The 17,978-nt window shown below is 30.8% G+C and overlaps 1 protein-coding gene across 1 annotated transcript in view; it reads left to right on the forward strand.

Annotated features, from left to right (window-relative positions):
• The first annotated feature begins 3,392 nt into the window (after positions 1-3,392).
• Positions 3,393-17,978, forward strand: part of LOC145317525 (uncharacterized) — an 81,618-nt gene continuing 67,032 nt past the window's right edge. The window contains exons 1-3 of the mRNA XM_080158636.1: positions 3,393-3,546; positions 14,249-14,329; positions 16,085-16,133. Coding sequence (XP_080014762.1) covers positions 3,420-3,546; positions 14,249-14,329; positions 16,085-16,133 — 257 coding nt within the window. The 5' untranslated portion in view covers positions 3,393-3,419. The remainder of the gene's footprint in view (positions 3,547-14,248; positions 14,330-16,084; positions 16,134-17,978) is intronic.

The following is a 17,978-nucleotide window of genomic DNA, read 5'->3' on the forward strand; positions in this document are numbered from 1 at the left end:
TTTAATATGCGTTTTTTTGCTTATGTTGACATCTTAACAATATATTATATTAAGTTCCAGATATTAAATGTATTATTTATTTATCACTTACACACATCAAGAAAAAAAACCTTATCTATTGCTATTGTTAACATATCCTTTTAATATGCTTTTTTGACCTAATGCTTTTTTACAGTGACAAAGTAAATATACAAAAAAACTATTTCTTATTTTTTCTTATAATATAAAATAAGGAGGCTATAGTACATTAAACCAGGAATCTAAAGGGATAAGACAATTGCTGATAAATTGATTTACATCCCCTATGTTAAAAATTACGTTTCAAACACTATTTGTAATCTACAGAAGAGGTATTTTTTGTATCATAATTGGGAATGTACATCGATTTATCGGTCATTAGGACGGCTATTCTTTCTATTTCTAGATTTCTATTGGTTAAGTTGCTTCGCTACGTATGGATGCTGTCATCCTTGTTTAAAAAAATGTTTCATAAAATAATGCAAAGGGAAAATTTATATGATTGAAGAAAATATGAAAACATAATTCAAATATAATATTAAATATTACATTAGTGCATTTGTGCAAATTTTTCGTCATTTTCCTCGACATTATTCATTCTAATACAAGGACAATTTTGTCAATAAGTAGCAAACTAAGTATTTTTTAGTTGAAGTAGAAAATTTAAGGGATCTAAAGGGTTGAGACAATGGCCGCTAAATTCATGTACATCCCCATTGATGAGACATAAAATTACCCCTTCTTCAAAATTAGTGGTTGAAACGTTTGAACACTTGACTTAATAAACCAAGCAATAAAAATTTAGTATAAGTCCCAAAAGTTCTTAAGTCAATGAATAAAAAAACGTTATTATAAAACTTTGGGTACTAGTGTAATTAACAGCCAATTGTCCCCTCTCTCCATGGGTGATTTATAGTGCAGGTAGCGATTGGATAATAGTATGTTAAGGAAGAAGACAATTGACATCATCAATTAAAATCAACAAAATTAACCTGTCTATAGATAAAATTATTGGTTGAAAACCATGGACACTGCTAATTTAAAAAAAAGTTTAAGCCAATGAATGTTAGGACGTGTTTATAAAAGATTTGTTTCAGGTCTAATGTCTTTTCCCTGAAATAAAATTCAAACAAGAAATTACTATCTATTTTTTTGGCGCAATCTTTAAAACAATATTTTTCCTACAAATAGTACTTTAATATGACACAAAATCCGATTAATAGAATACCAATAAGAAATTTATTCTTTAATGTTTTTTTTTCGCGGACAACTGTCTATTATGGTATAGGATTAATTTGCATTAAATTACGAACATATCTATAGAATTTTCAGTAAGTTTTTTTTTTACATAATCACACAAATATTATTTTCTTCAGAGAAAAATATATAATTCAAAGCTAAGCACAGTTTAAAAATTCTTACACTGAAATTCTTAAAAGAGCGCTGATTCAATTGATGATATATGTTCAAATGTATGAAATGCACATCTTTATATTTTGACACATTTTCTGACAATATACCCTCACAATATAAACCAAAATCTTCTAATTTAGAATTTTTGAAAAGTTTATAATATTCAAGAATATTTCTATAAATAGAGATGTATAATTAGACAACCACCTGGTTCCCCTGTTGGAAACTTTTTTCGTCTGCTAGCAAATTGCTTTCTGCTCTTTTGCAGCGACTTGGCTATGTTAGTATTCCTGACACTATTGGTTGAATTCCAAGGACCCAATTGAAAGTCGGCATAGGGTCCTCGGGAAGGGGACATACATTTATTTAGCCCCTTCTTCCTCTATAGTTTTACTCTACTACTCAGTAATGTTAGGGAAAAGCAGGGTTAGAATTTCCCGCAGGGTCTAAAACAGGTTTAAAAACATTTATTTCTCGCGTCTCGGCATTTCAGGGCTACATAAACTGGTTTTAATCTTATAATTGTACATTTTATATCCGCGGAAAGCTGTTTAAAATACGATGCTAGACATAATTTTTTTGTATTGATGACAACCGGTTCTAATCCACCGGATATTAATCGATTTCGAATGAATACTAGAAAAAAGATTAAATAATGGAGCTGAAGGTTGGTAGGAGAAGGGGGTTGGGGGTTGGTAGTGGTTTTCGTGGTCCACTCTTCAATCAAAGGGACCTTACCGGAAATGCAAGGTGAATTTATGGAGGGAGAGCAAGGAAAATTGGGGAGAAAATTTTAGCAAACTTTATAACTTTTTAACAAGATGAAAAGAGCTGGGAATATTTTTGAATAATAGTACATAATGGATTATACTTTCTGTGTCATAAGGTACATCAAGTATCAACCTATGATCACATTTATAAGTATATTTAATGAGTTATTTACACTAGATTAACAATAAAGCTTTAAAATGATAGAGCGATAGCTCATCATTTGATGTGCAGTTCGGAGCTCTAAAGGGATAAGACAGTGGTCGATAAATTGATTTACTTCCCCAATGATGATACACAAGATTACTCATTCTGTAGATTACAATTAGCGGTAGAAACGTTTGGACACTCAACTTTATTGACCCACCAATCAAATTTCTACAAAAGTCCCCAAAGTTATTAAGCCAAAGAATAAGAAAACTTAATTTTAAAACTTTGGGGACTGGTGTACTAAAAGGTCGCTATGCGTTTGTCAATGTTTACTTTCCGTCTAATTTTTAAAACTTTTATGGATGCTGTCATCCAAGTTTTGAATATTTATAAAGAAGTTAATCTCGAGTTATTATATTTTTAAGAATTTTTCCTATCTATGTTAATGCGGACTAAGAGCGTGATTTTTATGGCAATATTCTGTAAAGTTGAATTCAAGCTACCATTCAAACGTGCTTATTAGGTCAGACTGTTTTTAATTATGCGTTTAATTAAACTAGTGTTTGGTCAAAGTTAATAACATTTTGACCTAATAAGCGCATTTGATTGGAAGCCTGCACCCAACTTTACAGAATATTGCCAAAAAATTACACTTATTTTAAAAATTTAGCAAGAGAAATGTTTGTACATTTGGTTCAGGGTGAATTTATTTTAAGTGTACACAAAGCGTAGGTGTACAACATTAAAGTTAGAATTAGAAAAATAAATTTTAAGCCAGTTTAAATAAAATCAAACAAAAGCTGTCATTTTACTGTCATACAATTTATGCTGAAAAACCCCACTAACCTAAAAATGGACCATCCATCTCCCCTTACCTTATTTTTAACCTTAAAAATACTTATTTCTATCCTCTACTGGAAGATCTAACCCTGTGGCTTTCTCCATAGTCTTAAATAATGTAATCTAAACTAAAATACACTGGAAAAAAATTTGTTAATATTTTTAAATTTTTATGTTCTCATTTATCTATCTATTTTAGGTAATAGCCCCTGAAGGCGTCAAATTACGTGATGTGTAAACAGCCAATGAATTCTCCGCTGCCCGCCTTCCCGGAGCACGAGAGGAGAACCAGTTTTGTGGAGAGAAACAAGATGAGACTCATTCTCCTGGTGGTTTGGATTCTCCTCGTCCTTCCAGGTAAATGCGTGCGAATTGCCGCGTTTTTGTGTAGGAGCTCCATGATCAATTTCGAATAAATGGAGTTGTAAAGAAAGATATGAATTTAGAGACCTAAACCCAATCTCAATTGCATGATATACATATAAAATTAAATACTTTTCTCTACTATTCCTTATTTGTCCTTTATTTGAGGCTTATGCCCGTAGCCGTGCATAAGCCTCAACTTTAAACCCGCTTGGCGAATCCCTGATATAATTTTCGTTAAAAATCTTTCTCAGGGGGGTCGGGGACATTTGGCTGTGTATTAAACTAGTCCCCAAAGTTTTATTTTACGTTTAGTTGTGGGTGTATCAATTTTGGGGATTTTTATTGGATTTTGATTGGTTGGCTTATTAAGCTAGCTGAGTGTTTAATCGTTTCAAAAACTATTTGTAATTTAGAGAAAGTGTGAATATGTGTATTATTTTTGGGGATGAACATCAATTTATCAGCCATTGCTTATCTCTGGATTTTCTAGTGTGTACCAAAAGTCAAACAAAATATTAATTTTGATTAAAGTGTACGGAAATGCATGTGTTGCATTCACACAAAATGCCGGTTCAGCATTAATACCCCCCCCCCCACCTCCTTATTTTTTTTATTAAATTTAAAAAAATAGGTAGGGGGTGGGTTGTTTTTTTCTTATGCCTAAAACTTTAGGGCACCCTAATTCTGCAGGACCTTTACATGCGGTTTACAAATTTGAGGTGCTACCCAGCTAGTACCTAATATAACCTAACCTAACCAGACACAAAGAATGTGAGGGGGGTATTCGTGCTCAACAAAGTGATTTGTGTGAAAGCGCCAAAATGCACTTTATACAACATGTAGCATATGTAGCAGTTTTATCACTTAAAAAGGGAAAGGTTTTCTATTAGACTATATAAGTTTGAAGGAATTTTAATTAATATAATAGATTTGAAATCTGCATAAAATTTTAAGGTTTTTTTTATATAATTCGTTTTTTATATAATTCTTTATTTAAAGGCGCAAATACGATTTAAGTTAATTAATTTTGACATCTGTGATTGGTGGATTGAAAACTATCTGCGCTCTGATTGGAGAAGCTTAAGTGTCGTACATCATTCAACCAATTAGAGCGCGGGTAGGTTTCAATCTAGCTTTCCTATTGGTCAAAATAAATTAACTTAAATCGTATTTGCGCCGTTAAATAAAGAATTAAATAAAAAACGAATTTAATAAAAAACCCTTAAAATTTTATGCAGATTTCAAATCTATTATATTAATTAAAATTCCTTCAAACTTATATAGTCTATTTTCTATACTTTGTGATTGTTCGTTATTGCATATTAAAATAAATGTTAAAGGCTTTTGTTCGATTAAAAACACTTTTATCTAATAGTTATTTTCATAATTTTTGGTTGGAATTGAATATACAATATTTTTTTTTATAAATTAAAAGTTTTTATCTTATTTTATTAAATTAATGGACCATGGAACGAAAAAGAAGTGGCGAGTTTCGTCGTATTTTCACAGTGATGTTTCTCCTATTTCTAGTCCCTATGGAGAACTATAACCCTTCGTGGCCAATTTCCTAACCCTGTGGGGCAATCATTAACATTTACCTAACCTAATATAAAATAAAATAAAAAACTACTGTGAAAATACGACGAAACCCGCTACTTCGTTTTCTTTCCATTATCCAATTTTATTATTCGCCCTCATGAAAATTCAACCTTGTATTATTCTTGCTTTCTTAATTATCACAACATTATTTTAAACAACATCAATCTATCAGAGTTAAGCTTTTCATTATTAGGTTTGGTAAGTCCATACGTCCGTCCGTATCTCCGGATTTACTTAGAAAGGTTAGGATTGTCCTAGCAATTTAAAACTTTGCATGATGATTCCTATAACAGTTAAGTACGATTTAGGATGCGTAGAAACTTTATAATCTTTACCAGATAGTTCGTACGTCCATTTAAAACCTTTTTGGCAATTTTTTATGTGATATTACTATCATATTCATCTAATTTTTGAAATACTGATTCTTATTAAAACAATGTTCAATGTTATAAGCAAAGCATCTCTTTAATTAAGTCTTAAAAATGTAAGTATGTCCTGAAATAGTATCCTGTATTTACACAGTTTTTCAACAATTTTCTAACATTTTTGTTTACTTATCTATAATAGAAAGTAGCTTGATGTCTGTCTGTCCGTCTGTCTGTCCCTTAAGATCTCGGTAACCACTGAACCGATCGGATTCTACTCTTCAGGGAATATACCTACTGGTCCTGTGGTGGTTTTAGGCTATTTTCTTGATGGGTGGGACACCCCCAACCCCCCCCAAAAAATAAAAAACCCACCCCCAAAAATTTTTTTTTTTACATTTTTGGTAAATTTTCAGTAACTGCTGATCAAATTTGGCTCTACCCTTCTGGGAATATACCTACTGGTCCTCTGGTGGTTTTAAGCTATTTTCTTGGGGGGTGGGACACCCCAACCCCCCCAAAAATGAAAATATCCCCACTTCCAAAATTTTTTAATTTTTTTTAATTTTTGTAAACAAAAACCAGTAATTGGGGTGGGGGAACCCCATTGCAACATGGGGCGAAGCCCCCATGAATCCCCCCCCCAAAAAAAATTAAATATTTTTTTAAATTTTAATTTTTGTGTATGCGAACAACCTAGGTTCAATTTTTACGAATTGAAATTTTTGTGTATACGGCAAACAACCTGGGTTTAATTTGTACAAATTAAAATTTTTGTGCATAAAGCGCACAGCCTGGGTTTAATTTTACCACAGAGTAATTAAACAAAGAATAATTTTTTTGAATATTTCTTTTAAGCAGGGTTGACTTCCCATAACTATATAGGGCGAAGCCCCTAGAGGCTAGGGGCGAAGCCGCTAGTACATTTATATTATGTTTATTCAGTTCTGACGCTCTTAAAGTTGACATTATCAGGATACCATAGAAAAATTATTTGTCTCAATCTTTACGTCAGTAAACAAGGATGACAACATCCATAAGTAGCAAAGCTCAAAAATGATGAATGGATATGGGGAAAAAATTTACTATAAAGCAGTGACATACAATAACATTAACCTTGATAGAATAAGGAAATCACGAAACCTTTAAAATCACGCAACCTTTAAATCACTAAAACTTAAAAGTCTAGGACAGATGGACAAAACAATGTATAGATTAGATGGGCATATATCAAAGGAATCTTCACTAAAAATTTTAGATGTCTAACTTGAATAGGAGCTGAGAAAACCACCTTTCTCCCATAGCGTTACGGTCTGACGGACAAAGTGAATTATAGAGTAGCTTCGCTAATAAAAATAATTATATATATATACATATATATACCTAGTGTCCAAAAAAATATTATTTGGTCAAATATGTCTCTGTCAACTGTCTCTATGTAAGTACAGTCTGATATCTGTAGTACTATCATCTATAATACAAAGTAGAACGATGTCTGTCTGTCTGATTGTTTGTCTGTTTGTTTGTAACGAAGGATATCGCTAACCGCTGAAAAGATCGGTTTCTCCTTAACAGGGTAGCTTCTCATAGGTCCCGGTAAGGTTTATAACTATTTTGAGGGAGGGTACAACCACCCTCCCCATAGAAATCGACAAAAAAGATAAAAAACGCTGCCCTGCGGACAAATTTGCAATTCGCTAAAAAAATAGATTGAAAAGAAACAATTTTACGTGTCCCTGGAGGTCTCTAGGGGCTTAGACGCTAGTGTTTCATATAAAGTAGGGGTATAGTCCCTTTCGTGACAACGCATCTTACGGGGCGTTTCGTCGTATTTTTACATTAGCCTTTGATAGGTAATAGGGTTAGGCAATTGGTCCCGCAGGGGCTAGAAATAGTGAAAAGCTATAATGAAAATACGACGAGACGCCCTGTAAGAGGCATTGCCACGAAAGAGACTATACACTTAAGTAATAGTGAATTTTAGGGAAGCTTAACATAGGTCCCTTTATGGTTTAAGGGTGTTTTAATTTATGCTAGTTTTCAGTCCATTCTTTTTTTCTTGGAATCAAAATCTGTATTCAAATTTTCTTTATTTTTCCTGAATAACTCTTTCAGTATTTATTTTCATTATTTTTTTTTGTAGTGAAGCTACCTTATAATTCACTTTGTTTGTAAGTCAGTCCTTAACGTTCTGTGGGAAAGGTTTTTTACTCAGCTGCTATTGAAGCTAGATTGCTATTTTTTTTATGAAGATACCCTTTCCAAAAAGCATTCCGTATACAACTTACCCTGTCTGTTAGTCCGTCAGTCAAGCCACATAATAAAATAATTTTTTTATGGAGGATACGTAATTTTCTCCATAATGTCCATGATTTTTTTGTGTATCACTCTTTCTGGATGTTGTCATCCGTGTTTCCTTGTTGACTAAATTGCACAGTGGGACTTTCATGATATTTAAGATTGTAAAGAATGAGGTAAAGTTTATGAAATGTGGATGGAGCTAGCTGTCAAAAATTAGATGCAGATTCTGTCAAATACCAACAATATGAATGACATCCACCCTAAAAACCTAGAATGGACGTATGTTTAAAGAGTACAATGGCAATTAATACCTAAATATTGGTTTTGAAAGTAATTCAATATTTATTTTAAGAACCTTTTATGATACTAGAGGCTTCTAGGGGCATTTGAGAGAAATAAGGGTGGGGGGAAGTCGACCCATCACTTTTAATTTAAGGTTTCAAAAGTTTTAGAAATCTTTCTTTTTTTGGGAAGGGGGCAGGGTTATTTACGTAGTTAAGGTGAGCTCCCCTCCAAAAGTTATCAGCCTTTCCTGGACTTATAAGAATCTTCACTGTTAAGGAGGATCATATCGTTGAAGCAGCTAGTGAGATCTTAAGCTACAGACATAAATTCCGTTACTTTTTTTATACACCGTTCCTTAAATATTAGTACAAATTATGTACTGTACTTAATCGTGCCGCGAATCATCCCCGACCCTCCTCCCAATTATAATAAGGGGTGGTCTAACCAAACTTCACAAACAATTATTCAGATAGCATTTATTATCTCGACTATAAGGCATTAATTATAAGAGGTCATGGCTGGCATATTATTGAATACATTTTTTTACAATGATGTATCTTGTTTTTAACTACTTGACTACAAAATTTAATAAAATGTGTTGTCAGTCACAAACAATCACACTTTAACAAGGATGACACATCCACAAGGACAAACGAACATTAACACTTGTAGAGTGTCAGAACTAAATAAGCAGGATATCAAACATATTAAAATTGTAAAGTAAATTTGTCACAAAACTTGTTAAATACATGATTCTGTTTAACAAGGACATACTAACATTTTCAGGACTTGATTATAGAGATGCTTCGCTCATAATATTATACCTTGTTGCAATAGGAATCAGTATTCCAGAAATCAGATGAATCGGATAATTTAACTTACGAAAACTTATAAAACAATTCTAAAATAAAGAAAAGAGCTAACCGTTACGGACTTACGGACGGACCGACCCTACTTATAGAAAAGGTTCGCTTTTAAAAATGGAAAAGTTACACTTTTATAAATGTGTAGGTACCTTAAAATGAAAAATAAACAAGACAATCCTTTCAAACGCTGTCATACTTCCACACATCCAACTCATATATTATTTTACATCATTTCATCTTTATAAGTACACTAGTTGCTTGGACTCTTGCCTTTAGGGGAGGTCAGACCAGTATTTTCTAAGATCTTTAGCTTATGACAAAATAACCTTACTACTATTAAAAGGATTCAAAATGCAAGGACATATATTTTTTTAACTCTTATTTTATACATCTTAATTGGAACTGATGATCTATTTTAATAGTAAAACAATTGTATTACATCAATAAAAATGTTAAAGAAATAAACTGTGTTTATATATATAATAATACTTTATATCATAGGATAGCAAGTAAAAAAGTACCAAATCTTGATTATTTTGAATTTTAAAAAATAACGTTTTTTTTTAACGTTTTTGTTGTTATTTGAGGTAAATAAGATTATCTCAAGGAAAACTTTCAAAATTCTGATCATAAAGTTTATTTTATAGCAAACAAATTTCAAGATTTTTTTTTTATTTGAAGTGTTTGTTTGATTCAGTATTTGTGAGAGCCCAGACAACTACTGATTTCTCTATAAAACTAATTGATCCTTACAAGTTAAAGCAAATATCCAAGAAACTTCATGGATGCCGGGATATGACAATGAACCATGAATTTATCAACATCATCCCCCCATATTTATGTGTCAAGTTCAAAATTCCATATTCAAAATGGTTATCTTCTTTAAAGTTATGGTCGAAGACTCTTCCCCTTAATTTAATATAAAGTTAAGGAGATATTTCTATTCTTTTATGCCTAACCTCTTCCAGGGGGTTCAATTCCTGCGAGAGCTATGTCATTGTTACCCTTATCCCGGAAGGCTATCCTGTACTTAACATAATCCAACCTGACAAAAAATTTAAAAAAATTTCCTGTTATTTTTAAATTTGTTTTTAAATAATTGGGGGTGGGGTAGGCCAATATGACGTCATATTTTATAGAAACTATAAAAACTTCCATGTTTTCTTCTTCTATAATTGAGAAAAACACTAATTTTAAGATGGATATACGACCGTGCCTAGTTACGAAGTAGTTGCACTGATTACAAGAAATAAAGCTTAAGAAAAATATGAAACCTTTTGTTATGGAAAAGTTTTCTTAAAACGAGGAAAAAAAGAAAAATATCACTAATAATATTTCATATTTTTAATCAAAAAATAATCTTATTTAAAGACTGAAAGTTGACACAATAAAAACTGTCCCGAATTTGTATTAATTTTGAGGAACACGACTCCAGTTACGTCATATTTTTCTTTCCCGAAAAAGGGAAGGGGGAAAGAAAAAAAGGGAAGGGGGGAAGAAAAAAGAGATGGGAGAAAAGGGGGTTTTCCCCATCTCTTTTGAAGAGATTTTCTTCCCCCCTTCCCTTTTTCGGGAAAGAAAAATATGACGTCACTGGAGTCGTGTTCCTCAAAATTAATACAAATTCGGGACAGTTTTTATTGTGTCCTGAAAGTTGCATATATGTGAAGATTCAGTGTCAAAATTTCATTAATCTAATATAAAGTTAGAACTAATGCACATATTTCGCTGCCTTGGTAGATAAGTAGGAACTAGGATGATTATTCAACATCAGAGAGAGACGGGACAATGGGCTGTTTATTACACTAGTCTTATAAGTCTTATAATAACGTTTTCTTATTCGTTAGCTTTACAATTTTTGAATTTTTATTGGTTATTTTATTAAGGTTCAACGGTCAAACAATAATTTTAATCTACAGAAGGGGTGTTTTATGTATCACCAATTGGGATGGACGCCAATTTATCGACCATTGTCTTATCCCTGATTCAACATTCTAAAATCTTTAATTCTAGTTTAAACAAGGATGACAACATCCATAAAAGCGAAGCTCTGAAACGGTAGGACAAACGAACATTAATAGTTGTAGAGTGCCATAACTGAATAATCAGAATGTAAATGTATAAAATTAGAGAAACAAAATTAAAGCAAATTTGTTGAAAAACTGCGCTAATACAGGGTAATGTTTAAGGACATGCTTACATTTTTAGGACTTGAGTAAAGAGATGCTTTGCTTATAACATTGTACTCTGTTATCCTAGAAATCAGTATCCAAAAATCAGATCGATCGAATAATTCTACCATGTAAAAATTAGCTGTTAAAAAATGCTTTGCTTATAACATTGTACTCTGTTATCCTAGAAATCAGTATCTAAAAATCAGATCAATCGAATAATTCTATCATATAAAAATTAGCTGTTAAAAAAGTAAAAAAATCAACATGTTTAAAATAGACGTGCGGACATTCTTGTAATGATTATAGAGTTGCTACGCTTTCGTAGAAAACTGGATATAATACGATGCTAGACATAGTTTTTTCGTATTCATGAGAACCGGTTCCTATCCACCGGATTCAAATGAATACGAGAAAGTATTTTCTCGTATTCGTATTCATTCGAATCAGGTGGATAGGAACCGGTTCTCATCCATACGAAAAAACTATGTCTAGCATCGTATTATATCCAGCTTTCTAAAAATATAAAAATGTACAATTATAAGATCAAAAACATTTTTTTTTGCCCCGAGGTGCCGAAGGCACGGGCTATATATTCTATATCCGCAGAAAGCCGTTTATAATACGATGCGAGAAATAACTATTCTCTCTCTCTAAAGAGGACTTTCTAGTAATGTTTATAGAATTCCTTTAAAAAATGTACTATTTTTTTTCAAAATTGTTAGTTAATGAGTAACTACGGTATAAATAATCAAAATTGTTAGTTAATGGGTAACTATGGTAATAATATAATATGATAATTCAAATAATTTTATAATTTTGTTTCTGGTTAACACAATATTAAAAGGTTCAAATAATTGTACTATAATTTTCAGGATTATTGATTACTTGGTATATAAAAGATACATGGATTAAAAGAGTTGTACCTTTATTTTCATGGTCATTGGTTACTGGTACCTATACAATAAATATGTTTGGATAATTGTACTATTATTTTCAGGATTATTGGTTACTGTATATCTATACAATAGATAGGTCCAAATAATTGTTCTATTATTTTCATGATTATTGTTTACTGGTACCTATACAATTGATAGGTTTAAATAATTGTATTAATATTTTTAGATTTATTGGTTTTGGGTAAGAATACAGTAATAGCTATTTATCGCATTGAACTTTCTACAGATATAAAAATGTACTATTAAACTAGTTTTGATTTTATAATTGTATTGTACATTTTTATATTCATATAAATGGATATAATAAGATATGATACATAGTTTTTTTAGTGTGGATGAGAACCACTTTTATATACTGGATATTAGTTGGTTTCGAATCCATACTGGAAAGAGTCTTAAATAATTGTTGTATTATTTTCAGTATTATTGGTAACTGTGTATTGATACAATAAAAAGGTTCAATTAATTGTACTATTATTTTCAGTATTATTAGTTACTGTGTATCGATACAATAAAAAGGTTCAAATTATAGTACGTTTATTTTCAGGATTATTGGTTACTGTGTACCTATACAATAAAAAGGTTAACATTATTGTACTATTATTTTCAGGATTATTGTTACTGGGTATCTATACAATAAAAAGGTTTAAATAAATGGACTGATATTTTTAGGATCACTGGTTACTGGGCATCTATATAATAAAAAGGTTAACATAATTGTACTAATATTTTCAGGATTATTGGTTACTGGGTACCTTTACAACGAAGAAGGTTCAAATAAATGGACTGATATTTTTAGAATCATTGGTTACTGGGCATCTATACAATAAATAGGTTCAAATGATTGTATGTTTATTTTCAGTGTTATTGGTTACTGTGTACCTATACAATAAAAAGGTTCAAATTATAGTACTTTTATTTTTAGGATCATTGGTTTCTAGGCTTCTATACAATAAATGGTCCTACCCCAAACGTAGGAGTCCCAAACGTCGGAGTGGACAAACGCAAGAGTCCCAAACGCAGGAGTCCCAAACGTCGGAGTGGACAAACATATTCAAAATTGAAAAAAAAAATCAAAATTGAAAAAAAATAAAAAATAAAAGAAAAATTCAAAATTGAAAAAAATATTTGGGACTCCTGCGTTTGTCCACTCCGACGTTTGTCCCAAAAATCCTGCGTTTGTCCACTCTGACGTTTGTCCCACTCCTGCGTTTGTCCCACTCCGACGTTTGGGACTCCTGCGTTTGTCTACTCCAATGTTTTTCCACTCCTACATTTGGGACTCCTACGTTTGTCGTGGAACCCAATAAATAGGTTCAAATGATTGTATGTTTATTTTCAGTGTTTTTGGTTACTGTGTAGTGTGTACCTATACAATAAAAAGGAGTACTATTATTTTCAGGATTATTGGTTTTTACAATAAAAAGGTTCAAATAATTGTACTTTTATTTTTAGGATCATTGGTTACTAGGTATCTATACAATAAAAAGGTTCAAATGATTGTATGTTTATTTTCAGTGTTATTGGTTACTGTGTATCTATACAATAGATAAGTTCAAATAATTGTACTAATATTTTCAGGATTAATGGTCACTGGGTGCCTATACAATAAATAAGTTCAAATAATTGTACTTTTATTTTTAGGATCATTGGTTACTAGGTATCTATACAATAAATAGTTTCAAATGATTGTATGTTTATTTTCAGTGTTATTGGTTACAATGTACCTATACAATAAAAAGGTTAACATAATTGTACTATTATTTTCAGGATTATTGGTTACTGGGCATCTATACAATAAAAAGGTTAACATAATTGTACTATTATTTTCAGGATTATTGGTTAGTGTGTATCTGTACAATAAATAGGTTAAAAAAATCGTACTATTATTTTAAATGTTATTGGTTACTGGGTATCTATACAATAAATAAGTTAAAAAAATCGTACTATTATTTTCAATGTTATTGGTTACTGGGTATCTATACAGTAGATAGGTTCAAATAATTGTACTATTTTTTTCAGAATTATTGGTTACTCGGTATCTATACAATATATAGGTTCAAATAATTGTACTGTTATTTTCAGGATTATTGGTTACTGGGCATCTATACAATAAAAAGGTTAACATAATTGTACTATTTTTTCAGGATTATTGGTTACTGGGTACCTGTACAATGAAGAAGGTTCAAATGATTGCACAAACTGCTCATTGAATGAAACTGAATTAGGTAGGAATATATGTTTCATGAAAAAATATGAAAATATGTTTATAAACATTTTCAAGTTCATTACTATAAAGATTAAGTTTGAAATTTCTAATCTTGACAATGCTATTTAGCTAAGCATGATGTGTAGATTTTATTTCTGGTAAATTTACAGAAAATCCAACAAAATAATTTTTTGAGAAAATTAAGTTTAAAAATTTCAAGTTCAAATTTTCTCCCCTAGCTGCTTGCTCACACTAAATCATGAACTGTGAGGGCGCATTTTAAACTGTTTAGAAAAAAACGTATCTTTGAATTTTTAGTAAAATTGAATATAAAGTGATTTTAAAGTTTTCAAAGAAAAACTTTAAATAAATCGTGCTCCACTTAAAAAATATTTTTTTAATTTTAGATAAATTTTACCATTGAAGTGTAAAAAAATCCATTAAAATCTAAAATTTTCTAAATAATTGTTTATGCTACATTAAATACCTTTTGATATGATATCTGTTCAAAGAAAATATCTTTGGCCAATTTTAAAAAAAGTTACGTAAATTTACTTTAAAACTTCAATTTTATTTATTTCTAGTCTATTTTTAAAGTTTTATGAGATTTAATAACTAAAATTTTAACAATGAAAAACACATATATATATAACATCAATAATCATTACTTAATTATTTATTAGACAAAGGGACCAACTTACATAAAACAAAAATAGAGTAAAATTAATTATAGAGAGTCTACGCTTATAAAAATCATGAATTATCGTCCTGAGAATCAATAATCCAAAAATCAATTAAAAATTTAATAATGCATTTTATGTGGACTTTTTGATAATAAAAAGTTAAGCTTCCAGTGTAGACGTAGGTAAGTTTTGGGTAATAAAAGTAAATTATAATAATATTCCAATATCTAAAAATCATGTCAAAACCAGTCACGTTTAACAAAATAAATGTGTATATCACATCAAGGATCTAAAGGGATAAGACAATGGCCGAGAATTGATATTCATCCCCAATGATGATACACAAAATTACCCCTGATGCAGATAAAATTTAGGGGTTAAAACATTTGGACACTCTACTCATAAATAAACTAATCAAAGTCCCCAAAGTTGGTAAGCCAATGAATAAGAAAACGTTATAGAAAAAATTTGAGGACTAGTGTATTAAACAGCCCATTTTCCCCTCTCTCTTTGATATCACATTTTAGTGTGGATACACTACAGCACAAATTACACTTTAATCTTTGATTTATTTGCCATTTTGTATTTTTGAATTACCAGTGATAAATTTTATATAGACACCATAAGCTGCTTCAAACATGAAACATAGTGTGATAATATGTGGAAGTGAATGAATACTGAAGATTGTCTAAAGTGATTATTTTCTTTAAAAAATAATTCCTATTAAACTGGGGTAGAGCGTAAATAATAATTTATCCGCTTGTTACCGGGCTGGACTAGTTTCACAAGGCACAAAGCGCTTTGACCACATACTGCTGCTATGTCAGCCAAGTGTCATGAAAAGTAAAAATTTAGAGCCAAATTTATATACTAAAACATATGCATTTCACAGTTAAAATTTCAAGAAATGTCGTGCATTCAAAGTGTTGGTTGTCTGTTGGTTGTTACTCTACTCAAAATTCAGGGATTTTTAAGGTAGTACCACAAAAAATACAATAAGGATAATTTTCTGAAGGCGGCAACCGGCAAAAATCCCAGCCTGGATGAACGCAATTAAATTAAATGATACTAATACTGATTTTTTCTTTTAGAATTTTCGAATGTGTCTGATTTTTGTTTTGAGCCCTGGGTAGAGGCAAGGTAAAGTTTCTCGTTTTGTTTCGAAGCTTCTCTATAATTAAATCTTGTTTGTTATTATTTTCATAATTTTTAAGTTTATGATGTGCTATATTATTTGTTAATATTGCTTAATAAACGACAGTTTGACTTTAGAATAGCGTTTGCAGGGTATGTCTTTAATTAAGTTCGTAGTGATTAAAAGTGTATTTTTTTAAAATTATGAATAAAAGCGGCTAGGCTCTTAGGCCTAGCATCTAGAGGCTCTGTATTCGAAGAGGCAAAAATGAGCTAGAAAAATAGCTTAAAACTATTGGGGAAAGGATTGCCTAAATTTTAACTATCTGAAAAGAGGGGGGTAGGTTTCTTGTAGAATCCGTAAAGGTGTGTGTTTTAAGACTTAAAAATAGTAGTAGAACGATAATATTAACTAAATATGTGTATTTCTTATTGAAAAGAACTATAGACAAATTTTTTTTTAAAGTTAACATTTCTAATTTTTACGTTCTACTACTGTTTTTAATTTTTAACACATAACCTTTACGGATTCTACCAGACACCTACCTTTGTAAAAAAGTAACCCTGTATATGATTGAAAAGTAATATAAAAAGTAAAACTTTGGTCCCAATGTTCGACAGAGCGTCACGTCAACGCTTTACAAGTATGTAAACATGCAAAGAAATACATCAAATTTATTCAAGTAATATTCTTTAAAAACTTTACCTTAATATTAGCGCTATTCTTTGCTATATTTCGAGGATTTTTACCATTTTTAAAGGTAAAAATCGGTCGGTCCGTCCATAATGGATAGCTCTTATCGTATGGCAACAAATTTACTTACATTTTTGTTTATACTTATACATTTATATTCTGCTTTACAGTTTTTTAAATTCTACAAGTATGTTCATAGGTCCTTTCATTTAAGAGCTTCGCTTTTATGGATGTTGTCATCCTTGTTAATTATGTAAATCTACAAACATATTGGCAAAATCAATATTTGTTGGTCAAAGTTTTGACACTTTACAAGAACTGAGATTTTTCTATGATTAAAAAAAACCCGACATATCCGTCATAAAATACAAATAAAATATTGAATAAATTATATAGAAGCTTTCCCCTTTAAAGTTTGAGTCTTTATGTGGCTGTATATAAGCTGAAATCAAATGGAAAATCTAAAATAAATTTTCCTTCAATCAAAAGTTGACGTTTCTTTTTAAAAGCGAGGCTTTTTTATAAATAGAGTAGGTCCGTCCGTCTGGAACGGATAGCTTTTTACGTTAATTTAGTCATGTTAGAATTGTCCTATCGATTTCAAACTTTGCATGGTGATTCCTGTTGTAGTTAGGTACGATTTAGAAAGCGTAGCAACTCTCTATAATCGTTACCAGAATGTCCGTACGTCCATTTTAACCATGTTGATTTTTAACTATTTCAACAATTAATTTTTATGTGTTATAATAAACCAATTGACTTGATTTTTGGAATACTGATTCCTAGGACAACAAAATATCAATTCTTAAAAATAAAAGCATGCCCTTATTTATTATCCTGTATTTAAGCAGTTTTTCAACAAAGTTACTTTTGACTTTTAACATTTATATTCTGATTATTGAGTTCTGACACTCTTCAAGTGTGAATTGTTCGTTTGCCCTACCGTTTCAGAGCTTCGCTTTTATGGATGTTGTCATCCATGTTTTACGTCAGAATAATAGTAAAGGAATAACTTTTGGTTAAACAAATCTAAATAAGAAAACTAACAAAACAAGGACTACATTGTTTATGATGTAGCACTGCTAAATATTTCGATTTATACCTTCAACATCTTTTATCTATTAATTAAAAGTAGTTTTATATGTCTTGTTTTAAGC

The sequence above is a fragment of the Acartia tonsa genome, chromosome 4 (assembly GCF_053477335.1).
Source record: "Acartia tonsa isolate MP-2025a chromosome 4, ASM5347733v1, whole genome shotgun sequence".
In the NCBI taxonomy this organism is placed as follows: Eukaryota; Metazoa; Arthropoda; class Copepoda; order Calanoida; family Acartiidae; genus Acartia; species Acartia tonsa.